At 43.5% G+C, this 27,377-nt stretch overlaps 2 protein-coding genes across 3 annotated transcripts; one reads left to right on the top strand and one right to left on the bottom strand.

Moving 5' to 3' along the window:
* Window positions 1-1,873: 1,873 nt before the first annotated feature.
* fxr2 (FMR1 autosomal homolog 2) lies at window positions 1,874-19,235 on the bottom strand. 2 transcript variants are annotated; one of them, XM_079371894.1, is made up of 17 exons: window positions 18,979-19,235; window positions 16,019-16,071; window positions 14,975-15,068; window positions 13,820-13,891; window positions 11,649-11,797; window positions 11,394-11,487; window positions 10,704-10,820; window positions 10,432-10,602; window positions 10,256-10,334; window positions 9,948-10,105; window positions 9,403-9,489; window positions 7,468-7,687; window positions 7,201-7,380; window positions 6,492-6,686; window positions 6,301-6,408; window positions 6,054-6,142; window positions 1,874-4,504 (listed from the first exon to the last, which is right to left on the bottom strand). In XM_079371894.1, the coding sequence occupies exons 1-17, from the start codon at window positions 19,027-19,029 to the stop codon at window positions 4,394-4,396; spliced, it is 2,028 nt and encodes a 675-aa protein (XP_079228020.1). In that variant the 5' UTR covers window positions 19,030-19,235; the 3' UTR covers window positions 1,874-4,393. The 2 variants fall into 2 exon arrangements, with proteins under 2 accessions (XP_079228020.1, XP_079228021.1); XM_079371895.1 differs by having other exon boundaries at window positions 9,996-10,105.
* A 2,762-nt stretch (window positions 19,236-21,997) lies between these two features.
* On the top strand, window positions 21,998-25,507 carry haus4 (HAUS augmin-like complex, subunit 4). Its single transcript, XM_079371896.1, has 9 exons — window positions 21,998-22,206; window positions 22,318-22,457; window positions 23,541-23,672; window positions 23,848-23,988; window positions 24,095-24,191; window positions 24,304-24,449; window positions 24,561-24,691; window positions 24,771-24,839; window positions 25,051-25,507. The coding sequence occupies exons 1-9, from the start codon at window positions 22,152-22,154 to the stop codon at window positions 25,235-25,237; spliced, it is 1,098 nt and encodes a 365-aa protein (XP_079228022.1). The 5' UTR covers window positions 21,998-22,151; the 3' UTR covers window positions 25,238-25,507.
* Window positions 25,508-27,377: the final 1,870 nt, after the last annotated feature.

Genomic DNA, 27,377 nt, shown 5'->3' with positions numbered 1-27,377 from the left:
GTTTCTTTGTCCTCTTGGTGGCAGCAGCGTACAGGCTGTGAAAAAGAACAAGTCCTTATAAAGTTTGTTTTCAACATAACTTTATAACTTTATATTGTTTTCAAAATAAAGCAGGAACTGTCAGAATGAAGTAGAGAATTGAGACAAAGAAAACAAAGTTCTCTAAATAATTTTTTACACAAAAAGAAAAGCAGAAAACTCTTTATTTCTTAATCCTTTGTATATATTTCATGTTTAGTGCTCGTAAAAAAACATTGTAATCAAGATTCATTGAGGATAATTGTCAAGGGAAAAAGTTTAAATTTGCCTTTTCTTAACCATCAAAGAAACCTGTAATCTCTTTTTGTAAATGCAAACAGTCACATCCAAACAGATAGTATAACGACATGTCGGAGCTGGGATTACTATCAAATCAAATAACAATGAGCCCTGACCCCATACAGTGTCTGTGGGACTAATGAGCCTATCAGAACTACAGTGAGCCAGCTGAACAGGAAATACAGCTCTGCTCATTGAAGGGGGAAACTCTGATGATCCGATTGTTGACTTAAAGCTGGAGAGTTAGCGAGGTTATGGAAAACACTGAAACAGAGATGTATATGTGAGCTACAAAAGCAAACAGTACCATTAGACTAGCAAATCAAGTTTTCTTATTTGAGTCTGTGTGATTGTATTCCTATTACCACAGAGCCCAGTCTCAAATAGATTACTGTTCTGGCAAACTGTGTACAATATCACTTTTAAATGTGCAGAAGCAAACGCATACTCCTTTGAAACATGAGCATGAGAAAGCTGTTCACAACTTTTCAAAAGTAAAGGAAACAAAAGAAAAATCAACACCCACTTTCGAGTAGGGATGTAAAGATTAACTCAACTCACGATATGATTTATCTTCCAAAGTGAGACTGAAGATGATGACTGAAGACAAGGGGAGGTGATTGGAGCTTCTAATGTGTTGCTCACAGTCCTCTTGCAATATTTGCTCACAGTTTTTGTCTCATCTGTTATTTTCTCACCTTTTCATATTTCTGTCTTGGGGAAGCCAGAATACTTCCACTGCTCAGATTTAAAAGATGGTGGTGCGTACCTAATTTCAAAATCTTGCTCTACAGCTGCTGACGCTCACCATAGTATTGAAATTCCAAGTACCGATGTGAATCTTCACACCTTTGAATTGATTTATCAATGTTAATCTTTACAGCCCTAGTACTGATTAAAAACATTAAATACATCTACATGAATTATCATTTGGTGTTTTTTGAAAAGTGTCTTTGGACAGCCTCATTAAAAGGCTGGAGGTTTAATCAAGGTGAAAGTCAACATTGGTATTCATCCCACCCTGTTTCATAAAGGTTTGAACCTGTCCAATCACATGACTTTTGAACAGCTGTGCCCTGACGTTTCGATGCCTTCTTTTTCCTTACCAAGCTGATTTAACAGTAGGTGTCCAGTAGAGGGCGCTGTATGCTCATGAAAATCAAGTCACAGGTGGAGACTGAGGTGATAAAACGGCTTTAGTCCTCCCGGTGGCATTTCCCTTATCTTTTTTTCTGAGCCGCTTGATGGCAGGAAGTGCAACACTAGGAGTAGATGAAGATACATCCGGGCTAAATGCTAAACATGTCAGTAGTAAATGAACTCTGCTGAAGCTTCTTGAAACTCAAATTTAGGATTGCTTTAAATAGCTTTATACAAATCTAACACTAGTGACAGAGCGTTTAAATGTTTAATCCAAGGTGTTTTTAATCCTTTAGTGACTGAAGCAAAAGTGTGCATTTATAGTTTATAATGCAAAACTTTTACTTAAAATGTTTTTATTTCATCTGTGGTGTTAAGAGATTTGGGCAAAGAAGTACAAAGTGTTGAGAAAATGTGTATACCAAACAATGAAAAGTCCTTTATTGCCATCAGAACATGAGTGAGAAAACCAGAGACAAAATCTGACAGTGAGGAGTCGACTGTACAACCAGCATCCACACGCGCACACAAACTCACGCACACGCACACACACAGAGCAGCCAGCAGTCTTTCAACAGGACGGGAAGGGTACAGATACATAAGGAAAATACAGTATTCACACGATGAGGTATAAAGGTAAACACAAACATACAAGATAGGGCTTCGTCCTCCAGTCACGCACATGCAGCTTAACCAAGGTACAAATACTCAAGTGCTCGTTCATCCTTTAAAAACACAACATACAGGTGAGCAGGACTGTATAAGAGCAGCATCTGGGTCAATCTCCATTCAACCACATTTCCATTTATCTGTCTCTCAAAACCTTTGGTCATGTGGACGCTTGCTTGTCATGCACAATGTTGTACTTTAACACTTTGTTTGGGAGACTCTTAGTCGTCAGCGAAGGAGCGAGTCCCTTCCCGACTCGTATCCAACTCGAGAAACTTTCAGGGCAGGTGAGCGAGGAGATTTTTGTTTTGTGTGTTTTTGAAGCCACAAATAGTCATCCCTCTATTCCAGGTCGAGTTTCTACGTTAGTTGGACATTCAATGTGTACATTAGCAGCAGTTCTAGTGAATGAAACAATGGCTTTGTAAGTCAGATTAATAACACCCTCTCTTTTCCTCATGCACAGGACAGGCACCGCCGACTACTCGTTAACTAAATGCCATGCAGAGTTAGAAAAATAGACTGCAAACTCACAAGACAGAGAAATCAAAGTTCATCTCCAGAGAAGAGGTTGATTTCACTTCAATTTTTTATTTCATATTTTCTAAGATGTGGAAATAGCAACAAAAAGAACTTGAGAGCGGTAACCAAGACAACAGTAACAACATGAGCAGAGAGCCACTGAGTAGGTTTTTTTTTTTTTTTTCCCGAGTCCCCCTCATACTCTCATTTTTTTTTTTTTCCAGCCCATACTGCCAGGTACAAGACGGACGCTCAGCTTCTTTACAGTTTCGAGTTTGCGCTCGTCTTATTATGCGCCCCCCCGGGTGCGACCGCTCTGACTTCCGCGCGCCCTGGTGTGTTTGTGTGTACCTGTAAGTGTGGGCCTGTGTGTCGCGTGGCTCTCATGTCAATTGAAGCTGTCCCATTCCCACAATCTCCAGGCCCTCCCCCCCCACTAGCAGCACCCCGTCCCCCAGAAAGGTGGTCGCCCATCGTGTGCATCCGGAGCTGTGCGCTGCAGTGGTTTATCAAGACACTAGTGTGGCTGGAAGCTAACACCGCCACCCCCTCGGACAGAGAAGGAGGCACGGTTTAGTTCTCCTTTAAGTCTAAGTCTAGAGTTCAAGTCTGTCTGGTCTCAGCCTGTCCTGGTTAACAAGGCTGCGTGGGTGCCACCCTGGACCCTCAAAGAACCGTATTCATCAGGCGTGTTGATAGAGACGCCTGACCGTCTGCCCCACCCAGGGCTGTTTTTGTGTTGTTGTTACCTCACCCAACCTTGTTTAGTTTTGTGGTTGCCAAATCTCGCAACTGTGCACACACAAACATGTACGCCATCACGCACGCACGCACTGACCCTGACGCTGTCTATCCTACTCAGAATGAGGACAAGCGCCTTGAATTTTTGTGTTTGGCACCTCTCCGTTTTCCTCACGTTCCTTAATGTTGGTCAGTCGCTTCTTCCTTTTTCTGTATCCTGTTTGTCTCTCTCTCTCTCTCTCTATCCTCATCACTCCCTCACAGGTCTGTTCTCTTCTTGGAACCATAAAAAGGAAAACCCAAAGAGAACTTCTCTCCCTCTTTTTCTTCCTCTCAGGAAACAAAAACAAACTTAATGGAAAACTTTTTTTTTATATTTATTTTTTTTCAAATTCAAGGCACAATGTCTATCAATATTCCAATCTGTCCGTCTGTCTCCACTTCTCGGTACAGTGTGCGAACATCGCGTCATATAAACTATTGGACTGTCTGCTCGTACGCCACTCCCCCTACAGCTTACATCTCTCCTGTCTGCACTGTAACACTGTTAAGAGACGCGTCTGTTTTGGTTGAGAGAGCGACCGCCGTGTCCAAACCAGTGATAAACAATGATCAAAATCAACATAACAAAAAAAAAAAAAAAAACACAAATAAAAGACAACCGTTTGAAAAACAAAAGAAAAAGTCTTGTCCTGTTTCTCGTATTTCAGTATTTTTAAAATCAAGTCATATCCACCAGCTCTTTTTTGGCAAGCTAGTTGTTTTTTTTTTTAAATAAGCACTAAGTACTGATAGATAGGATAGCATACACCGTTAACGTGTGTTTTTAAGTAGATGCGTTTGTCGTTTTTTTGTACTTTTTCACTCTCATAGTATGAATTCAGGTATTTTGTCAGGTACTTTTCACTCATCTGTTTAAGGTTTAAGTTAATGCAAGCAGGGACAGAGTTTGCCATGGAGTCTTGCTCTAGACTTGGGTTTCGCGAGGGGCACGGCCCGCTCTTTACGAGACCCCGTTGACCAAGGTCAGGGTCTCGCTGGGCGAAGTCATGCCTTTGCTGGGGGAACGCTTGGAGGGCGTTCGCTCCGGCATTGGGGCGCTGGTCCCGTTCTCCTGTGGGTACAAAAGGTATGAAAAAAGTGAGAATGGTCCATCATTCTGAAAGGATGTGATTTATAGTGAAGGACATCGACAATCGACCAACTGGGACACTACCCAACACAGTGTGTTCTTTGTGCAGGCAATTTGAACTGACTGAAATAGTCTGAGGAAGCTCAATGGTGCATTTATGATATTATAGTTTACACTCATCTGCCACTTTTTTTTTTTTTTTTACTCCTTGCTTGCACCGAATTTGACCCCCTTTTGTCTTCAGAACTGCCTTAATTCTTCATGTCATAGATTCAACAAGGTGCTGGAAACATTCCTCATCACAAAGTTCTGTAGATTTGTCGGCTTGAGATGAACCTCCCGTTCCACAACATCCCAAAGGTGCTTCATTGGTCTGAGATCTGGAGCCCATTTGAGTACAGTGAATCAAGAAGCCAGTTAGAGATGATATGAGCTTTGTGATCCTGCTGGACGGGTACACTGTGCTCATAAAGGGATGATCATGAGCAATACTCTGGGAGGCTGTGGTGTTTAAATGATGCTCAGTTGGTACAAATATCTCCCACACCATGATACCACCAGCCTGAATCCTTTAAACGAGGCAGGATGGATCCATGCTTTCATGTTTACGTCAGACTCTGACCCTACCACTCGAATGCCTCATTTAGAGAGGCAACATTAAAAACCTCTGTTCTCCAACTTTATTGAGACTGTGTAAAGTGTAGCCTCAGTTTCCCGATCCTCGCTGACAGGAGCGTCATGCGGCGAGCTCCTCTGCTGCTGCAGCTCATGTGCGTTCAGAGATGCTTCTCTGCGTACCTCTGTTATAACCAGGGGTTATTTGAGTGACCTTTGCCTTTCTATTCTTTTTCAAACCAGTCCAACTGATCTCCTCTGACCCCAGGCATCAACAAGGCCTTTTTGACCAGATAACTGCCAATCACAGGATTTTTTTTTTGGGACAATTCTCTGTAAATCCTTGAGATGGTTGTGCTTGAAAATCCGAGTCAATCATCAGTCACTGAAATACTCAGACCAGCCCGTCTCTCACGTTTAAAGTCGCTTCTGATGCTCCGTTTGAACCTCAGTAGATCCTCTTCTTGCCTACACGTCTACTTGCACTGAGTTGCTGCCATTTGATTGGCTCATTTAGATATTTGCAAAGAGGAGCAGTTGAACAGCTGTACTGAATAAAGTGGTCGGTGAGTCTTTTTTGTTGTTGTTATATTTGGTGACTAACATTTATTATCAGCAGCCTATTGCTTAAAGTTTTTAAACACCTTGAAAGACAGAAATCTGTCAACCCCCCCCCCCCCGAAATAGGGAAGCCAATTTCCTTTACGGATTGTCCACATGGCAGATTGTGATGCACTAAAAATCACTGACAGTTTGAAATGATTGTGCAGGTGGTTAGGGGTCTCTTGGTGATACTCGTCCTGGGTAAGTGGTTTGCACGGCGGACACAAGTGTGTGTGTGTGTGTGTGTGTGTGTGTGTGTGTGTGTGTGTGTGTGTGTGTGTGTGTGTGTGTGTGTGTGTGTTTCGGTCGGTACCTTGGGCTCGGGGCCAGTATGGTTTTCCTTCTGAGGCAGATTCTGTCTGCTCTGGGACTCGGCACGAGAAATGTAGTCGGCAACAGTCACTGCAAAGATGGATATGTGTTAGCCATGACAGATGCTCGGAGCGTTAGCTGTTCAGAAACAGAACATGCAGTATATCCTCCAGCTGTAACAGCAAAAGCCTTCCTGCTAAAGAAAATCAGGTCAAAACAAACAAAAGCGTTTTATCACGGTGACTCACCACTATCAGCTGTCTGCCTGTCACGGCTGGTGGAACCTCCCTCTGGGCGGTTGCCGCGGTTACGACGCCGACGGCTTCGGTTGCGACGCTGAGGTCGGCCTTCCTCATCTTGAGGTCATTTAAGAGACGCCATGTTAGTCGTTATTCCGGAGGTTTCCTGAATGATTCTGTCACAGAGACAAAGTTCTCACCCAGTCCGTTCTCGCTGGGTCCGGCCTGGCCGTCAGACTCCGCAGCAGCGTCCATCACGCTGGGCTCCTGGTCGTTACGGCGGCGCCTGGAGCGTCTGCGGCGGTCTCCTCCCATGCCCTCACTCAGGTCTGCTTCAGCCAGCTCTCCTTCACCCTCCAGCAGGGAGTATGGGTTACTGTCTGGGTCCCTCAGCACTGCAAAACAGAACCTTCACATGTGAGCTCCTTTAAAAACAAAGGCTGCCTGATCACAGAAAGTCTGCTTGTGCCCTTTCATTCAAGAATTCACACTGATAATGCTCTGATTTTTACATTATTGTGAAATCACATACCTCATTGTAATACAGTGACAGTTTTCAAAAATTTCAAAATAAAATCTGTGAGAAAAGTTTTCCCAAAGTGCCAATTTAACAACCCCTGTCGCTGCTCTGAATAAAAGAAACCGGTCCGCTTCTTGCCCCACCGAAGACAACATTTTAGTCTTAATTCCATCGTGTAATGATCGTGAGCCTGTTTTAATCACTGGGTCTGTTTGTTTTGAGAAGAGGAGCCCTCTTCTAATAATTTGCTTCCCTGTAAAGACCTCTTAACAAGGAACATGTCGCTTCTGCAAAATACTTCAAATTTATTATTCTGTTGTTTAATTCTGTACATATTCAACAATGTCTGGAGATTACTGATAACCAAAATATCCAGCACATTTTACTACCTGAGCTGATGGAGTTGGAAGGCTTGGACCCCGGCCCTCCACGGCCCCGTCCTGAATTAGATCCTCGGCCTCTGCCACCCCGTCGTGAGCCTCGCTCATCACCACCTAAACCTCTGGGCCGCTGGTCTCTGTCGTTCACGTCCTCGGACTCAGAAGCATTGGACAGTTCAGAGTTTGTGCCTGAGAAAGAAAAAAAATCAGAATTCACATTCTTTTTTGTCTCCAACATCTCTGACCTAAATCCTGTTAGAGTTGTCTTATTCTCACCATAGCCAGAGTACTGTGTGTTGGAGGTCCTGCGGCCTCTGCCACGGCCCCCGTAAGTGCGAGAAGTGTGGAGTGAGTTGCTGCTCTCGTCTGTCAGGTAGCCCTTCTCCCGCTCAGTGCCAGGGCCCGCTGTTCGGTTGGTAGGTGCGCGGTACCCGACTCCGATCTGACGGAGCTGCTCGTCTATCTGGAGACGCTCCAGGCGAAGCTGTTCCACTTCCTGCAGGGCAGCGAGAAAGTAGAAAACAGTGTCAACCAAAAAAAGGACAGACACATAAAGCAGATCGTTTGTAATCACCATGAACTGAAGGATTCATGTGGAAAACTATCCCAGCATGTATTTATACCGCAGCAGTCACAAATGGGAACGGAGACTGGGACCAGCCTGTATTTTATAACCTCTGTTGTGGGCCTGACTTGCTTTGTGCTCAATCTAAGTACTACTCCTTTACCACTGAGAGGCAGTAATGTGAACAGTTACAAATCAACATGAACTTCTGCTGGATATAAAAACTTCCAACAGAAGCTTGTTTAGTCGAGTAGCACATTGAGTAATGAGCACTTTAAACTCAGTCAGCAGACTCTGTTTAATAAGAAAAGGCAGCGTTGTCCCGTAGGTAAGAAAAAAAAACCATCTGAAACGTCCTTGATGTGCTTTGAATGACAAACGGGAGATTGAAATGATCCCCTCACTTTCAAATCTCTCCGAACAGAGACCAAACAAACGGCACATTGTGCGCTATGAGAACAGCTGAGAGAGCCTCACAGTCTATTTGTTGGCTCAGATGTTCTCCGCCACGTTGATTCACAGATGCCAAACCGGATTAGACAGATTAGCCCGTTTGGTTATTTAGATTTGTCTAAATAAAAAAAGAAAAAAAAAAGCAGTGGCCATTCAACAGTTTTAAACATGAAATCCTCTCTTCATGCTTTAAGTGTTCTTTTATAACATGATGATCGACACGATATTCAATATTTATAGATTAAGGTCCTATTTACAGAATAATAGAAGGTAAAGCGTGCTTTAAGATGGGGCGACCAAATATGGTCACTTTTGGCTCAAAAAAAAAAAAAAAAAAAAAAAAAAAGGAAAAAAAGGGTGACGTTCACAAATCTAAACTGGAGCCATAGAGGTTTAGTCCATTGACCAATGAGTGATCTCCAAGCAGCGAGGTCACCTTTTTATAAACGGTCCATTATCACACCATCTGAATCATTCTGTCGGGCTTCCCCTGGACTCTGTCTCTGTGATATGATATGAAACTCTCAAACAAACAAAGTTACAACAAGGATGAAATTAAACGCCACGGGTGACTTCAGTCTTTCTGAAGCGACTAACCAAAGACCCTCTGGTTGACCCGGGTGGGACCTGAGCTCTAATGGCAGCAGTGCTGTGACAGCAGTTTCTCGGCTGGTTTATTGGTGGCTGATTTGGGGGAGTTGTGGGGGGGGGGGGTCTCACTTTGCAGCGCGACAGCTGCCTCCACCAACGACAGCTGAACGTTGAGGGAGGCGAGGCGGGGGTCTGAAGTTATTTTTAGAAAGCTGAGGGTCCAAATAGCTGGTAATCTAAACTCCAGCATACCCTTCACCCCATCCCAGAGAGAAGAGCCATTTATAAAAGCACATGAGGTAAGGACAAAATGAGGCGCTCTCAGCAGCTTTCCTGGGACAGGAGGGAGACAGGTGACCAATATGAGAAACCCCTTCACATACGCCCACACTTCCCAACCTCCTCTTGTCCTGCATGTCACATCAAGGATCTGTTCTACTAAGAAACAACACTCCCCAACTAAGTCTCCCAGAATTGTAAGGAGAAAATATTCATGGAGTGAAGTTGTGGGGAGGCAGAAAAAAAAAAAAGGCTTATGAGTGACAGGAGCAGATTAAAGGCTCGTGCTGCCCTCTCCTGGTCAACACGCAGGAGTGACTCACCTGGAGGTAGGACACATGGTACTCCAACAGAGCCTGGGCGTTGCTGATGTTTTCTTTAGTTCCCACGAAGACGAAGGGAACCATACCCTGATAAAACCATAGACAGAAAGAGTTGATTTCTCTCTCCTTCAAAGACAGAACGGGTTATCACGTTTTAACACCGATCCCCATCGCTGGAGAAATGGGACTGACTTTGACACGGCCTCCATTTCAAAAAGACCATTAATGGGAAAAAACAGGTATCGCACTGAAACAGTCAGACAGCAGCCTATCAGAGAGACAGTACAAACTAAATGCCAACACATGCCCGACATAACTGGCCAATGCTGTGCTGTGGGCTTTGCGTTATTCAAAGCAGTGAAAACATAAGTGCTACTGACAAAACAATCGAGACAAAGCAGCAGAATTAAAGTGTCAAAGCAGACAACACATGGGACATGTACACTCTGCTAGAATTAGGAAGCTTTGCTTTTCGGAAAGCAAAAAGGGGGTTTTATGGGGGGGGGGGGGGGGGGCCTGGAAGGCCAGCCGAACGGTCCATTCACCTCTTTGCTGCTGGCAGTGTCGTCCCTGCCTGCCCCCTGCCTGCCTACCTCCTCCCGGGGAAGCTTTTTGTCGTTGTCTCCCTCGATGCGGACGCGGACCACGCCCGACTTGTCCACGATTTCCTGGATGACTTTGCCGCTCTTGCCGATTACTTTGCCTGAGAGGAACAGGGAGAAAAGAAGGTGAGAACTCAAGTCGTTGAAAGGAGCACGCGGGTGGAGTTTTAAGGAAATGTGTCGTGTCGATGACGGAGGAGGTTGTTGCTTACAACATGATCTCCTTAATAAATGTTTGACGTGTCACTCACCTACAAGGTTCCTGGGTACCTGAAAGTAGTCTTCTTTGAACTCAAGATACTCTCTTGCCTGCTTCACTGCCTCTGGGCTCTGGATGCGACACAAACGTAAGACCGTTTTACGCCACAATTCACCAATCCAAATCTTAGGACAATGACGAAAAAACGACTAAATAGAAGCTCCATACTTCGCCGTAGATCCTGAACGTGCAGCTCTCCTCCTCCAGCTCGATGGCTGTGACACCAGGCACCTTCCTGGCCTGTTGGATGTTGGCACCGTGGGAGCCGATGGCGAGGCCCATCAGGTCCTCCCTGACCTTCACCTCCTCCTGGTACGCTGACGCTAACTGCTTACTTGTCTAAGAAAGGTTGGGGGGGGGGGAGACACACTCATTCTAATATTCAGGTAAAAAATAAGGTCTATTTAAGAAGGACTTTGGATGTTAAAGAGAAGGCCTACCTCCAAATGTTTGGTGGCTTCTTCGTTGCGGGACATTAGCATAAGCTTGGTTCGGATGCTGCGGAAATGCATGTCGCTCAAAAGAGTCGCTCGCTTTACTGTAGTTTCATTTGTAGACTGAAGAGAACAAAGAAGGGGCAGGTTTAAGATCCTAAACATCTTTAAAAAGCAGCACAAAAAGACGAGGATTTATTGATTTTCTACATCTTAAAAATGAACACCAGGTTCAAATCTACACCGAGCAGAAGCTGAGACATAATCCTTTGAGATTTTGACTGAAAGCTTCGGTGAGGAGTTTTCATGTGGGCAAATCGACGTACCAGTGGAAGTGGTGTTTATGACAACAATCTGATCCTGCTCTCTTTTTGATAATTGCTTTCATCACTTATCAAGAATCTGTGTTGTTTTTGGTTGCATGCAGTAAATCAATTTGCTGACACTTACGCCGCTGCACCACTTTCAGGGATTAAAATATGATTCTATAGAAATGTTAGACCTCTGTGTGGATGGTCTTGTTAGCTTTTATTCGCTCACCGAGAGCGTCAATAGTCATTTCAGTCTCTTTCATAACCGGCTCCAAACTCCTCACAGAGCCTTCAAGAGATACTCCAGCTCCTTTGTGTTCTCCCTCCATGTGTGGATACATAACAAAGCCGTTCACTGGAGAGGTGACATGAAGTGAGCACTAACCAGCACAATGAGTTCGTGTGTTTGGGCACTGTAGAAGATGCAGTTGGCTCCGATAGCTTTCCTGAAGTCTTTGTGAATGTTGTCATTTGAACAGCTGTCGATGAGAAAACAATCCACAGGAGAGGCAGCCTTGTTATTCCTCGGCAACATAGTGCTGTTCCAACATCAGTCATAAAAAGCTGCTTTTAAACAAGTCAAATCAAAACACTTGCACTCCCTGAAATGAGGAGGTAAATATGTTGTGTATGCACTCACATGTCCCTCAGGTCTTCTGGGATAGGGATGGGGACTTTGTGGAAGGAGTTTCGAGAGGATGGGCTGTTGGGGTTAAGGGGCCTGATGCGCTCAGCTGTGACAATCTCGTTGTATGTGGCGTCGCACGCCGCGTATTCGATCACGTAGAACTGAAAAACAGAGATACTGATTTTTTAATAACGTGAGCAACAAATTAACTGGTAAAAACACTGACAGCTCAGGTTGCGTTGAATTTCAAACAAGTGATCACACCAAGATAAACTCAGAGCAGAACTGCTGAAACCAACCCGTGCATAATAATGATAAATCAGGTATCAAGGTGAAAATCAATCTGTGTGTTCCTTTAATTTAGAAATGACATTTCTCATAAGACGCACAAAGCTGACAGCTTCATACAGTGTATGAATGGTTCATGCTTCTGTAACAAAGGGGGAGTGAGACGCAGAGAAAAAATGGAAAAATGTAGAGAGGAAAAAAAGGGGGGGAGAGATGAACACTGCACTCTCCATGCTCAAAGGACAGAATTAAAGCCATCAGTCAACGCTAGACATTCCTGCAGGCTCTTATCAGGCTGCTCCACATAACAGCACTCCAGCAGCAGCAGCACCTCTGCTGAAACAGAAGCACCACAAAGCAGCCCTGTCCATATCCCACTGACCCACTATTCAACCAGCAGCCTGTGCTGGAGGAAGAGATTATGTGGGATTTTTTTTTTTTTAAACGCCAAAAAAAGCCAACAGTGCCTGTAAAACTGATGTGTGTGTGTAAAGAACAAGCACAGGGTGTTGTGGGATTGAAGATCCAGTGTCAGACAACATCAGGACATAGTGACAGCGAGCTCATTAGCTGGTACTGATGGGCTCACTACAGGCCCGTATTCACTCTACATACATCAGCACTGAAAGCTCTGTAACTTCCTGGCAACACAACAGAGCACTGAGGCAAAGGGGAAATAATTATTCTCCATTAAACACAGAGCTACAGAGGTTCAATCTTATTTCTGACACGTGGCACTATTTCATTTTTAAGATGAGCTCCAGGAAGCTCAGACAAAGGCACAAACATTCCCTTCTACACGCTAGTGTTTCCGACACATCTGAGACGCTGTGAAGATTGAGCAAATTAAGTCGGATTAAAGAACAACAGCGGCGTAGTATAAAATGTATTTCATTTTCACAACAACAGCAGCTCGTTGCGCTTCGTAATTCTGTTTCCGTGGCCGTGATGTTTAAATTAATGGAAGCACGCAGGGAGCTTTAGAGAAAATCATTTCTCCCAAGAAGAACGAGCACGCTGAGGATATTCTTACTCCATGTTGAACACTGGAAATGAAGTTCCAGTTTCTATCTCGTGCACTGTGCTCTTAAAGATTGTGTGGAAAGGTAGACAGCACATCACCTGAAGCTCGGCTTTGTCAGACGCTCATTTTTACACGCAGAGTTTCCACCGAGCGGTTCGGCTCGCCATACCGAGGAGAACCGACCAGTACCGTTCCACTTTTTGGGACCCTTCCGTTGAGGTGCCAAGAATATCGAGCCGACTCGAGAAGGTGGAGCGAAACACTGCAGTCTGTTGAAAGAATCGTCACTTCCCGTGTGACAACAGTAAACAAAACCCTCGCCACGTTTAAACCATACAAAGCTGATTGTTTACGTCTGTTTATTTCTCCTCGCCACACACAGCCTTCTCTGAAACAAAGCTGAGTTGAGTTTTTTATAATAAAGAGTCACATGTCAGTGACAGAGGTGATGAACTGCTGGATGTTTTCCAGGGTTGGTATTGTTTGTGTAGCGTTTTTCTCCTTTGTTGAATTTATTAGTTAGCGCTTAGCTGTTAGCTGCTATCATGTGATGCTATTACGTAGCGGCTATTGTTATCCGGTTTACACGCTGCCTACCAAATACGACACGGGTGGCTGTGGAAACACAAACGGGATGAGGCTTAATCGAACCAAACTGTACTGATCCGTACCAGACTGCTGTGTGGAAACGGGGCTTTATTTTCAGTTTGGACAAGTTGAAGCTGACAGACACACGGTTTGTATACATTAGTAGATTGATCAGACTCAGTGTGAACACAGAGCATCTGATGTTTAGCAACGTAAAGCAACAGTTCATAGCTCTTGTTGTTGTGCACTTGATTTTCCACACTTTTTTTTTCAGTTCACTTACCTCTCCCTTCATCATTCTGACCCGGGCCAGCCACCAGCCACATGGCTCCTGTTCGTTGGCCCTGGAGTAAACCTGTGAGGAAGGCACATTGTGAATTACACCCGAGTAATACACACATCACACCCAGTAAGTCAACATGAACAGTTTGTAGAGTGGAGTATGGTGGAGGTGGATGAGGTCCGAGGACGTTCACGACCTCTGCTGTACCATTCACTGGTGTTTCAGGAACATTTCAAGTGACTATTTTCGGCAGAGACAAATTGATTTGCTGTATTGATTCTATAAGCTGGTTCAAATGAACCTGTAGTCAGAATCAGGCAGATTTTTTTTTCCAGAATCAACTTTATTGCGATATCAGTTTGAGGCTGACACTCCAAGCAGGCGGCAAAGAAGCAGCTGCGACGGAGGCCGCCTGCTGACGCTGATTCAGCATGTCAAAGGCCGACTGAGCTGGACACACCGTAAAAACTGGGACCGACGATCTTCTTGGTGTGTCAGGGCCTTCACACATACAAGGATTGTTGTGTGTTTTTGGTATTAAAAAAACCCCCAAACAAACAAAGAACATAGAAATAGAAAGCTAGCCTTCTACTTCTAGCTCCTATTGATTCGCACTTTCTACCACGAGCCCCCAGTGAATTTGAAGAAATATATAGGTCAGGAAATAAAACTGTATGAGTACAAGATATGTACAACTGGAATCATGGCGAAAAACGGAAACATCTGAATGTGTTTTCCACAATGAGGATAATGACGGGAAGGAATACTTTCCCTTTTCTTCAAGCACGGGTCAGAGGTCAACGTGACAACAGGTGGAGCGTCACAAGTTCATTCTGTAAGAAGTCTCCTCAGTGACAGGAAGTCCCTGATTTATTTTAGCATTCTCAGTTAGGATCGTCTGACATGTGGTGGGGCAACTCAAGGCAGTGCTTAATTTATTTATTCAACTATCTCAACAAAATGTAGCCGAGTGGGAGAAGTTTGTTGCCCTGAAAACACGATGCTACAGATAACATTAGCCTGGGTGATTAGACAGTATTAATCTGCTGTGAAAAGACTGAATTCGCCAACCCTAACATGTAGAAACCAAGAGCACAGGAGATCAGCTTGTCTGCAGCTCAAACAGAGATGGAGAGGCAGAGTGGCAGGCCTTACCTCCACCTCCTCTCCTTCACCGATATCCTTGTTGTAGTCGGATGGAGGGGGCAACCGCACATCGCTGAAGGGCAACTGTCTCTCTGGCTGCCAGCTGTGGAAGGACGACACGGAGACAAACACTCATCAGCTGATCAAGAAGCTCACGGGTTGAAAATGAATGGTTGAAGCAGCCTGCAGACATGGACCGGCGTATTAGCCATTCAATGCTCTGCAACACATTAACTGAGATAATAATAAAGAAGAATTAAAATGGCTCATTACATTTAATGAGAAGGTTTGAGAGAACTGTGTCTGGACAGTGAGTGACTGGGTTCATTGTATGATATCCCTTTCATCAAATAGGAACTTGAAAACAGCACACTGGAGTGCCATAAAGTTCAGAAAAGGATCTCAGTAGAGATTATTACACATGAAACATGAGAGGAAATCTGCTCATTTCACTGCCCATCTTGCAAAGAACTTTAAAGCCCCACTTTGAATCTGACATTTGAAATGAATTTTAAATCGAAGAATGTACTTGGATTTTACTAATTCATTGTGTTTTTTCCTTTTTTTTTGAAGAACTGCTTTAAACAAGCAACGACTCCATTACCTCCACGTGCTCAGAGAAAGTAAAAAGAAAAGATGGAGGGCAGGAACCATTCCAAAATTGTCACCATACTGCCACCCCTCCCACCCTGCATACCTCAGGTCACTATTTTTAGGGGCACCAAGAGCTTCATTCGAAGCTAGGCAGATAAAAAGGGACGGGGGGGGGGGGCAGAAAGGGACCGTAGGAGGGAGTAGAAGTGAATGAAAGCATGCTATCAGGACGGCAGGGGCAGGAGGGGTCAGAACAGGAGGTAGAAAACTGTTAGAGACATGTATGGACAGCTGCATGCCAGCCAGCCACAGGTGCTTCAGAGGACAGTTTGGAACGTCTGGGATTAGACTTCTGTAGTCGTCGTAAATCCAAAATCATACAGCTCAAACCTGGTTTTCTCACAAATTCATGAGTTCTCATGAAGCACACGTGGAGCAGAGGCTGAAGGGCATACTTACTTGTTTTCAAAGACGATTGTGAGGGAGTCTTCGTGGACATCTTTGATGTAACCCTAGAAGAAAGACAAAGAGGGGACGACTTTTATTCCAATTAATACACACAGAGGAGAGCGTGATGAGGGCGGGGGCTGTTTGATTCTGCATGTAAACAATCAAGGCTTGTAAGCCATGCTCGACCAAACGCTTTGACTGCTGCTGCTGGGGGAAAAGAAAAAAGCGCATCTCGAGCTTTTTTGGAAGCAACACTATTGTCTGGCTGTGAATGTGGTGCTGGGGAGAGTGACGAGGAACACTGAGGTCTCCTGACAGCACAGACAGCCTGGAAATCTTCCGCTCACAAATACACAGACTTCAACTGCACGTGCTCCGTCTCTGTGTGGAGGGTGAAGACTATAGTTTTACAAGAGGGCACATGTATGGGGAGGGAAGGCCAGTAGAGCTGATATGGACAGTATATGAATTATGTGACATCCCGGGGGACAGCTATACTTCAGCCAGTTTCTAGCCAATCAAGCTCATCCACAGATCTGTGGCCCTACGCCACCCCTCCCCAATTATGAGCAATGACGAGTCGAGGGGAAAGTGGTGGGTGGGGCTTGCCTCTCAGTGAGACACTTAACCGTATATGGGACAGAGAAGTCAGCCTGCTAATGTGTGGAAGGGGTCTGGATTCAGGATGTGTGGATTCACCTACTGCCTTTGTACTGCAGGAGCTGGCCAAGCCATCAGGTCTGGTTGAGTGGCGGCGAACATGCAGACATGTTGGCATTTTTACTCTATCTGAGCCAGTGTTTCTTAGATTGGATTATTGCACATTAGCATTCAAGCTGATGTCTGTTTTCAGTCCAGTGCTCTTTACTGAAAGGCTACAGACATCTGATCAGTAGTTGAATCGTCGCTGCGATACAAAATGAATGTGGAGAAAGAAGTGAAAAAGAACAGCTGAGAATACATCATTCCATCAGTCGCAAAAACACGCTTTTATTTCTTTTTAAAACTCTTCTCCAGCGTTTTGTATGAGAGGAGAAAAACTGACACACCCAGTTAAAGGTTGTTAAGTTTTAAAAACTGAAATCCCCTCTGACTACAACGAAGACTATCAATCAAAACATGCCTCTATACTGACACAAACATGTTTCTTTCGCTCTCTACAACACATTTCAGAGAAACAGCAACTCCATGTGCATGTAGGCATGACAGCTGCATTGAGCATGCTACGTCAGATTAGGACGTTGCTTCCACCTAGTTCTACCAGGTCAAAGGGCAGGCAAGCCCTCTTTCTAACATGACAAGTAAAAAGTTAGGGGGTGGGTGGGGGGGGTAGAGAGGGGTCACGGGCAGCAGCTGTGACGTAGCTTCATCCTAATGCCAGCAGGCACATGGAGGACCAAGGTGTGCTCCCTCTTCTCTCACAAACGAGGCTTACATGGAATAGCTGTAGGTTCGTCTTCTTCACACAATGAGCCATGGTGTTCAGATGAAGTTATGAAGTCTAACCAAACAAAAACATCAATAAAAGTACAACTTGTCTCTTTGTTGATGCCTAAAATGTTCAATTTTGTATTGAATATTCATCTGAATTACAAAATTCAGGCCTTCAAGAGCGAGCCTGAAATGTGTTTTCAGCTGATTAAGATGCAGACTCTCACAGAGATAAGGTGGCATACTGCCCTGACAGGCTCATAAATGCGTTCCTTATTTACAGGTCAAAAGGAAAGTCGTAGTCGCTCACGCTCAAACCAGGAGATGAGCTGCATTTGAAAAGCTGTCCGTCAATCACAAAACAAAAATACATAAAGCGTTATGTCCAACTTCTACAGCCATAAAGGACAACAAATGTACTTTAACATTAGTCTTTATCACTCCGAGTGTCCATCTCATCAAAATGAGAGCCGTGAGATAATGGACGTTATAGAGGTGAGTGGAAAGCATTCATTGACGCCAGAGCCAAAAACTGTCAGCCTGTAAAGAAAGAACAACAGGTGAAGCAGCAGGAGGAGAGTAAATATAGGCTCATCACTGAAGCACCATGTGCTAGGTTGACCAGGCGAAGACGGAAAAAGAGCAAAGGGCATGTGAAGAAGTGAATGTGTTTAAGTCGAGGTTTACATTTATCCACAGCCATAATGGTGTCTGCTCAGGTTTCAATGACATTTATCCCGTTTTCATCATCATTTCAGTCTAATGTCAAATCGTGCAAGAAAGCTCCAATTTCAAATCTGTGTAATCGATTTTATACGCAAGCTTTATCAATACTAATGTGTAGGTGTAACTTGTACATTACTGAGAAGCAATATGAAGGAAGACAAAAATAAAAAAACAAGTTGTGACAAAGCATCAACAAAAAGTTGAAGTCATGTGTCGGGGTATTTAAGTAAGGTTTCATTTGAAACAGAGGCAGAACAGAAACTGAAACCTGTGAGTTACTTCTTCGTCCAGACAGAAGATGATTGTTTGAAATGTTTAAAATGTGGAGCTCACAAAGTGGGCTGGGAGACAAAGCACAACATGTAGCTTTGCAGTAGCATCTCACCATGCAAGAACTGCAAAACAGCTGTCTGACAAGCAGCTCACTTCACTTTAACATTTGTTTTGAATCCCAGCTTCTGGTGATGTGTGACACGATGCTCTATGTCAACTTCACGGGAATCACTGTTTGATTTATGTACTGACAAAGGCAGCTGCTAAATTAAAAATAAAAAAGCCAATTAAAGGCTTTATGTGTTGATGCCAAGTGCACCTCGCTGAACAGCTAGCTGGTGCTAGCTGCCCACCCCACAATGGCCAACCCTGTAATGGACCGTAAAACCATCCTGGTTCTTCAGCACCGAGCCTCAGCAAACGTTAGCAGTGTAACCGTTAGCCTGGCCTGGACGCTGTTTTTTTTGTTTTGTTTTTGTCCTGTAACAAAAAAAAAACTTTTAACTGGGACAACTAGGACTTTTAAGAAAGCTGGTTACCTTATAGAAGGCCCCATTCGAGCCACGGACCTCCACGGCCAGCCCGTCCATCGTCGTCGGTAGCTCCCCGCGGCCGGGCTTGTCTGTAGCCGTTACGCCTCCGTGCGGGTCCGGGAGCGCGAGCACCCCCAGCTTCGCCGGCCCTTCGCCGCTCTCCGGCCGCTTGTGGATTTCCAGTGTTCCGGGTGGAGGGAGAGGGGGCAGAGGAGACGGGGTCGGGAGGATGGGTGTGATGGTGTCAACTAATACAACGCAGACGCTGTCTCCAGCAGCAGCCGTTTTTCCTGTTTTTAGTCTGAATGTGAAATGTGGAGCTCGCGAGCTGTTAGGGCACCGCCACGAGCGACGGGATGATCTCAACGTGCGCGAGGAGGAAAGGCAAGCTAATGCAGCTAACCAGTGGAGGATGCTAACTGATGGATAATTAGCTGGGAGGCTAGCTATCAACACCTTGATCCCGTCAGTTTTTTTAAGGGATGCTAGCTGGCTAGCATTTGATAGCCCGGGTTGCGTGTGTTTGATGGAGCGTGTGGCGCAGTCGTCGCGTAGAATAATTTCCCCCAGAAGTCGTCACTGGGGATGGCCTCTTCAGTCTTGGTGGTGCGATTTTTTTTCACCTGCGTTTCTTTCCCAAAGGCGTTACGAGATGCGCTACCGCCCGGCGACTCCTTACTCCAACTACCCGTCCCCACAAACACACGCCGATAGAGTGAACTGGAGAGGGACTGAATGACCTCGAACACCCCACCCCTCAAACATAAAGACCCACCCACTGCGAACATTTCAGCCTATGATTGGGCAAAGGAATAGGCAATCAACTCCGGAGTTCATTTATTGGTTTATCAAATAAGGGCTGGTCCGTGAGCGTGACCAATACAATCCGGACAGTTTCATCCGAACACCATCCATTGGAGTCATCTCATGTCAATAACTATTTTACACAAACTGACTGGCTCCTATGTTTCATTTTGCCCACTCATTGATGAGAGGGGACCAACAGCCATTGTGTAAACACCTCTACAGTGAAGTTATTTTACACATTACAACTTAGGTCCGACTTTAGAAACACCCATAGAGTTAAGGGGGGAAATCCTACATCGCCGATGGGATTTCTTACATGATTTTTTAAAATGCGTAGCACGTCTCGTCTAGCTTTGTCCACCTTCACAAACATGTTGCTGGTCGCACACAGATCAAGACATTTATCAAACAACTGGAGGAATGTAAATGTGCATATCCACTCTGCACAGCAGTCTTCTTCTAGCAAGCCAACAGCAACATCTGACCCTGATGGTTCACAATTTAAATGTTTTTAGATTCTGTCCCTATAAGCAAAAAATCTATTTGGAGGCCCCTAACCAGCGTTCATCTTCATCATCATCATCATCGTGTCTGCCAGAGCCCTGAGGCTTATGTACTCCTCTTCCTATTTTTCCTTCTCTCTCCAAAAGACGCATCATTAATTTTTCTTCGTTGACTTTCCTTGACAAACTTTGTTCTTCACAGCAATAATGCATGCAATGCCGAGCAGGGCAGCGAGAGTGAGTGCTTTCAGACAGGGGCCTCTCAGGGAAGTGTCCAGCAGTCATTATTTGATTTTTCAATATTAGGTGTTTTTCTTGTTCATTGTGTTTTTATCTAGTTGCTGTGCCCTTTAATGTGTTTCCTTTGTTAAATGGATGCAAATGAGTTGTCAATTGGATTTCTTAATCAAAAGATTATTGTTCTTTATATGTGAATTTAATTAAAAAGCAGCGAAAGATCACCATGACTTTAAATTAACTTGATTTTTGAAGTAGTCCATATCCTAATCTGGGCGTCCTTTAACATGGACTATTTTCCCAGGAGTCATTAACACTTTCTTTACAGTCTTCAGTGTGTCCCCTGATGGTCAAACAGAAGATTTCATATGTTAAGACATTTTTTCGCCACAAAGATGAAACAACAATCATTCCTCATCCAGCTCATCTGGTGCAGCTGAAGGTCTGCCCTAGCAATTTGCACTTAATAGTCCAAATCATGACAGGCAAAACTGAAGCCCTCTTTGGCAAAGAAAAGCAGAGTTTTTATTTGGCAGACGGACATTGTGCAACACCAATGTAGATCACAAGCAGGTGACTTTTTACATACCGAGCCAATCTGAGAGCTGAACAGTTTGAACTACAAAATATATTTATCTTGCCACCACAGGTAGTTTTAATTATCTGGCCCTCTATACACATTTTTCTCTGACTGATTGTTTAGAAAGTGCTTTGCAACGATCAAGTCCCCCAGTCAGCCTTAAAGGGGACATGTTAAGACAAATCCACTTTTACAGTGTTCTTGAACATTTATTTGAGTAACCTGAAGTTCAACTGACTCACAAAATGTGAAATAAACCAATCAAGTCCTTTATTTGGGGTTCTGAATAAGTCTTAAAGACAGAGAAAAATGCTCTGTTTCAAATTTTCTCTCCCTGTGACATCACAGTGTTGTTTAGTAAAAAACAAAATACCCTGCCCTCCCCTGGTAGCTCCACCCATGGGGACCATCCCCAGCCAAGAGCAAAACTTTCAAAGGAGTGATGTTTACCGAGAAAATTCGGAGGGGGCTCATTTAATTTAAAGACACACCAAAACAGAGCGTTCTGAGAGAGCTGGTTTACAGGGTGACAAACATCCTCTGATGCTTGATTCATATTAGATTCTGACCAAAGCAGAAGATGTTTCATTTAGAGTACAGGGGACTGTTTGAAAAGGTGGGGAAGGGGATAATGTGTAGATGCAGTCATGACAAACTGAGGTGATTTGTAAAATTATTTTCCGTTTATTGCTTGTGTTGCCTTTTTTTAATGTGCGCACGTTTTGTTTTTCCTTTTAATTTAATACATTTCTAAATAATATATATCACTATTAAATAAGATCATTCACATCAAAGTGTTGAAATCAGAGTCGAAATGTTATTACCTTCCCTTGGCAAAGCGCGCTCCCGCGAGTTCCGTGCATTTCTCATTCTCAGGCAAAACGTCGACGTGATGACGACTTGTGTCCATTAGCCAATAGGACCGTCTTCTGTAAAACGCGCGGCTCTTGATTCAGGAAGTGTGCGGTTTGTTATCGTTTGTTGTTTTCATGTTAGAGAGAAAGTAAGACATCGTTTGCTCGGTCGATCAAGAAACACAATAGATATAAAAAATGTCCGCATGTACCGAGTCGTCGCTTGGGAAGGGTGACAGTTTGCATCAAGAGGGTAAGAAAACACGATTACAATGCCATAGGAACATTAAAATCAAGTCAAAAGGTTTTGAATGTCCTGGTAGTGATCATCATTCTCTTGCTGTGTTTGCTTCCTCCCACCCAGTTCTTGCTTCCTTCCCTCTGTGCGACATTACAGAAGATGATATGACCCAGAACCCGCAGTTCTGTAAACTCTTAGCTACTCTGGCACAACATGTGGACCGGACTGGACTTACTGTGCCCCTGAAGACCGAGCTAGAGAAGGTAACAGCAGGTGTTACGGCGAAAGGTGCAACCGTGTTAATCAGTGACTTTTGTTCAAGTGCGCCTGTGGGTTTTTAATTTAATTTTTTTAATTAATTTTTTAAAGCAGATGTTAAACACGATATATATATATATATATATATATATATATATATATATATATATATATATATATATATATATATATATGTGTGTGTGTGTGTGTAATGTGGCTTTAATAAAACTGAACAAAGTTAGGACCGTTTCAATTTTATCAGTCGTAACCATGACGACCACCGACGCAGTCGTCTGAAAGTCGCCTCGTTAAACCGAAACACAGGCACTTTTACTGTTTTAGTTTACCTTTATTTTAGAAGGAAAGAGATGTCATTGAGATTAAAACTCTTTTTTCTCCCAAGAGTTTCCTGTACAAGACAGGCAGCAGCACAGTTAACAGAGTTTCACACAAACAAGAAGCATCCAAATATACAAATCACAATACATCATTAGAAGACACAAATAACATATCCAAACAGCAAATGTCTGTCAAGATCAACTGTGACTGCCTCAGGGAGAACATCTAGAGTCAGATGTGTCCACCTCCAAGTCATTTAGCGTCCCTTTAAAAGCATCCAACGAGAGAAGTCTGTTACAGGAAGTTAAATTGTGGTAATAGATTCCGAGTAAAGTTAGCAGCTCAGTTCTGACTTTAGGAACGGACAATAAGAAAAGGTGCTGAGATCAAAGATTATTCATCCCTGTACTCCTCTGGTTGATGAAGTTCAGGAGGTATGAAGGAAGCAGACTTGAAGATGAGAGGGTCAAAGAAGTCCATCCAACAGGCATGCATGTATAAGAGACATAAGTGGCTAACATACAAGCACTTTATCAACAATGAGTGGTATAACATCTTGCAATTCTAACTAATTCTTATGAATTAGATTCATGATAAAATTCAAGAATTATCACAAAGCGCCATGCTGACCTCTTGTGGTGAAAGTCAGGAGTTGCACTCACACAGACGAGACCCGTTTGTGCTTGCACAGGGCAGAGCTTCTCAGTAGTTTTTATTTTTTTCAAAGCTCTTTCTGATCATTTTTCCAGGCTGAGCAGAAGCTGCAGAGCCAGAGGCGTCACTGGCTGCGCTCCGAGATCCTCTCCAAAGGTCTGCAAGAAATGACCCAGGAGCACTGCATCAAGAAACACCACGCCACCGTTCCCCCTGACCAGAACATGGTACAGTCATTTCACAGAATAATGTAAACATCAGATAAATGCACAAAGAGCTGTGATAAATCTTGGACAGGAATAATAACAAATATTTACAGTTGAGTCAATAAAGCTGCACTTGGCTCCGCATTATGTGTTGACAGAGATGTATCATTTGCGTCTATTGTGTACGTGTGTGTAGTTCTACGAGACGATGGAGAAGTGCCTGCTGGTGTCTCAGTGTATCAGACAGCTGGATCCGAGCAGCACTACCAACCAGGATCAGCCTTCTCTTCTGGGCCTGAGCTCCCAGCAAGTGATGGAGCTCATGCCCCCGGAGAAGGTGAGTTATGAACCGTACTTCGGCGCAGAGATGATCGGACAGGTGGATTATTGCGCTGCAATTATTTCTGAAATGTCGGCAACAATGAAGTGCATGTTTTTGACAGAATATCCAAAGGATGAAACAGGGTCTTCGAGGGGAGCTGGAGAAACACCTGAAGCGGAAGTGCCTGAGCCTCCTCTCGTACTATCAACCTGAATGGGGTACAGAACACAAACGCTGATTCATCCCTTCCTATCTGAACATATTCTCATTCACTTTAACGTCCGCCTCTTTTCTGCATGATGACCCAGCTTTTTTTCTTTTGGCACATAGAGAACGAGAGTGAGGGTCTGAAGACCATTAAGTTGTCTCATCTGTCGGCTCAGCTGGACAAAGAGAAGAAAAGAGCGGAGAGTCTGAAGGAAACCTGCCGTGAGAACGCAGCTCTCCTGCAAAGACAGACTCATCTCTACCTCAGTGTAAGTTCATTGGCTTCCTACAGAGGATTTAACCATTGGAAACTGTAAGCACATGTTTTTTAACCACAAGGCGATGTATGTTCTCTTTCCTTCCCTTTGACCTGTGTTTAGGAGCTGATTAAGTGTATTCAGCTTCTCCAGTCTCTCATCTTGGACCACAGGCTAAGGATCCAGACGGATCTGGACAGAAAGAAGTTAGAGTACTTTGAGGGAAAACTCGAATTAGTCTTGCAGAAAATCAAGTAAGGAAATTAAGAAAATCAAACATCTAGATCATCACGATGTGTTTCCTTCAATTTTTTTTCTCCTCTTTCTTCCAAGAGCTGAGATGGTGGAAATTCAGCTCGACACGTACACAGTCGACTCCATATCTGCTCATAGAAAAATAAGGCAAGAGGCTTTTTGTTCATCTCTGACTTGTTCCCCTTTTTTCCATGTTATTCTGAATCTAAGTGTTTCGCACCGGTGTTTATAATCTAAATGCTTTTTGAATTACAATTTTAACTACTCGATCAAAGCTTGCAGAAAAGTATTGAAAACACATCTGAGCTGTGAATTGGTTTTCATGAAAAACCCTAAGTCTCTTCTTTTTTTTTCTCAGAGAGAAGCTGGAAACCGAGTTGAAGGCCTGTCAGGGGGAGAAGCAGTCCATTGAGTTGAAACTCGCCTCCTTTAAGATCTTGGGCAAAGAGTTTGAGACTCTGGCTGAGGAGTATTGCAGATTACGGCAGGAGATTGAGATGAAAAACTGGGCTCTGAAGGAGTTCACTCAGTACAGTAACAAGTGATCGTATCCTATCGGACACTCGGATGACAACCAGCCAATCCCCTTTCAGAATGTGTCCTCGCTCACAATCACATGCAGCGTTCAGGATGCTCAGAGGCTGTGTGGACTAAAGATACTGAGCAGCATGTTTCATTAGTGAGCCAGTTAAAGATGTCACTGTTCTGGTTCTATCTCATCTCACTGTAGAGATCATGCCACAATGTGGTTGTAGACTTCAGTCAGAAAAATAAAAATGTTTTTAAATTACAAATAAAAACTCTTCCAATACAAACCTGTATTCTGCTTTTGCATGTATAATCTGATTTTGTAACAAACTGCCATGAATCAGTTTAAGAATTGTCTATTAAAATGTTTTACACTTCTATTCAAAGGTTTTAGTGCACTGATAACATTAGAAACTACAACATTTATCATATCAGAAAATACCAAACATATCTGTCAGGCAAACTCATAATTGTGATCAGTGGTGATGGTAAAACATACAGCACAGCTGTATTGATTGCTGCACATCCAAACTTGTGTTCAGTTTCCATGACAGTCTATCAACATTGTAAAATAAAGACATTGAATTAAAGAGTGATTAATAAGGGGAAAAAATAAATATGTGACTGTAATGATTAAAGTTGATTCCTGCTGGGACAGAATTTAAAGTATGTTTACTTAAACATTGGATGAAAAAACAGATTTAGATGTTAATTAAATAAGGAAATATGAAGCTGTTCATTTAATTTTTGCAATTTTAATGTAATGGGGGTCCCCACTAGAGGTTGATGCTATATGGGGGTCCTTGGGAACCTCTGGACTACAGTCAATATGGGATGAACTGACTATCCAAGAGCTCTGTAATTACCACCACAAGAGGGCGCTGCTGGAAAAAAATAAAAGGAGCCTTGCTCAGAAAGATAGGTGTGTCTCAGAGGAATACTATTACAAAAGAACTGTATAGAAAATTAAAGGAACACTACGTGAGGACAGAAAAACATTTAGCTGTATGTTTTACCATCACTACTGATCATAATTGTGAGTTTGCCTGACAGATACAGTATGTTTGGTATTTTCTGATAGGATGTTTTTACCAGAGCAAGAGAGGCAGCAGGAGCCAAGAGTTTTTGCTAGATAGATAGATAGATAGATAGATAGATAGATAGATAGATACTTTATTGATCCCGAGGGAAATTCAAGGTAGATCAGTTGGACCTGTTTCTGTGTGATCAGTGACCGTGTGAACTGACGGCTTACAGCCTAATGCGACCGTGCTCTTTGCGGTAACCGCAGCTGATAAGCACGAAAGATGTCCATGCAAATGCCTCAAAATACACTGTCTAGATACGTCTGTAATGGAATGATTTTTTAAAATAGGATCTCTCCGTTTTAGCGTCCATTATAAGCAGGACATGGATAGGCGCGTCCTGCAGAAAGTCACCAGTTAACACGGTCAATCTTTGCACCATAACACCTGTCAGGCCATTTCTGCTTTAGCTTTTTAGCTTTGCCATTTGATAATTCCTAACTTTTGTCAAGCTTCCCTCTAACATGAAGACCGGGGAGGTATTTTTTTCTCTGGTCAGTATGGGAGGACTATCGAATAAATGGATATATCAGTAAATGACTGACTGGATGATTCTGACGTTTTTACAATCATAAATAACCTTTTGTTGTTTTTCTTGTCCTACAGACCCAATCCATCCCTGTCTACCTTTATCGCCTGTCCATACCCCTTTAAAAACCAACGGCTCTTTTAAGAGCCATTACACCTGCTTCTACAGCACCACACATAGACACACATTTGCATATTCAGAAACAAACATGTTCACTCTTACACACAATCAACCATTCTCACTCATACTTATCACTCCATTACACAATTTACAAAATCTCTCATCCCCCCCCCTCTCTCTGTCTCTTGATCTACTTCTCTGCTTGATTGATCATCTTGAAGATCAACTTGTGGTCTGCAAGTAAGTAGTTCTCTCAGTGTTTTATTAATTTCTTGTCCTCATTCCCTTACAATAAAAAAAACTAATTTTGTTCCCATCAGAAGGGAGACACCTGACCGAGACCTTCTTTTTGTATTTATAATCACAAATTTTCTCCTCTCCAATATAGTATTGTTGAAATGGCTTCTCAAGACAAAGGGAGAG

The sequence above is a fragment of the Symphodus melops genome (assembly GCF_947650265.1).
Source record: "Symphodus melops genome assembly, chromosome: 20".
Lineage (NCBI taxonomy): Eukaryota > Metazoa > Chordata > Actinopteri > Labriformes > Labridae > Symphodus > Symphodus melops.
The sequence above is the reverse complement of the archived record's forward strand: the minus strand, read 5'-3'. Positions and strand labels throughout refer to the sequence as shown.

What these genes read in the sequence shown, in the direction of transcription:
- fxr2 (XM_079371894.1), bottom strand. Translation starts at nt 19,029, where the DNA reads ATGGACGGGCTGGCCGTGGAGGTCCGTGGCTCGAATGGGGCCTTCTAT. An exon ending in GTGAAGGAGAGGAGGTGGAG is followed by an intron (nt 13,892 to 14,974) that starts GTAAGGCCTGCC and finishes CCTTCCTCACAG; the next exon opens with GTTTACTCCAGGGCCAACGA. An exon ending in CAGGCAGACAGCTGATAGTG is followed by an intron (nt 6,143 to 6,300) that starts GTGAGTCACCGT and finishes CCATCTTTGCAG; the next exon opens with TGACTGTTGCCGACTACATT.
- haus4 (XM_079371896.1), top strand. Translation starts at nt 22,152, where the DNA reads ATGTCCGCATGTACCGAGTCGTCGCTTGGGAAGGGTGACAGTTTGCAT. An exon ending in TTCCCCCTGACCAGAACATG is followed by an intron (nt 23,673 to 23,847) that starts GTACAGTCATTT and finishes ACGTGTGTGTAG; the next exon opens with TTCTACGAGACGATGGAGAA. An exon ending in TCTGCTCATAGAAAAATAAG is followed by an intron (nt 24,840 to 25,050) that starts GCAAGAGGCTTT and finishes TTTTTTTCTCAG; the next exon opens with AGAGAAGCTGGAAACCGAGT.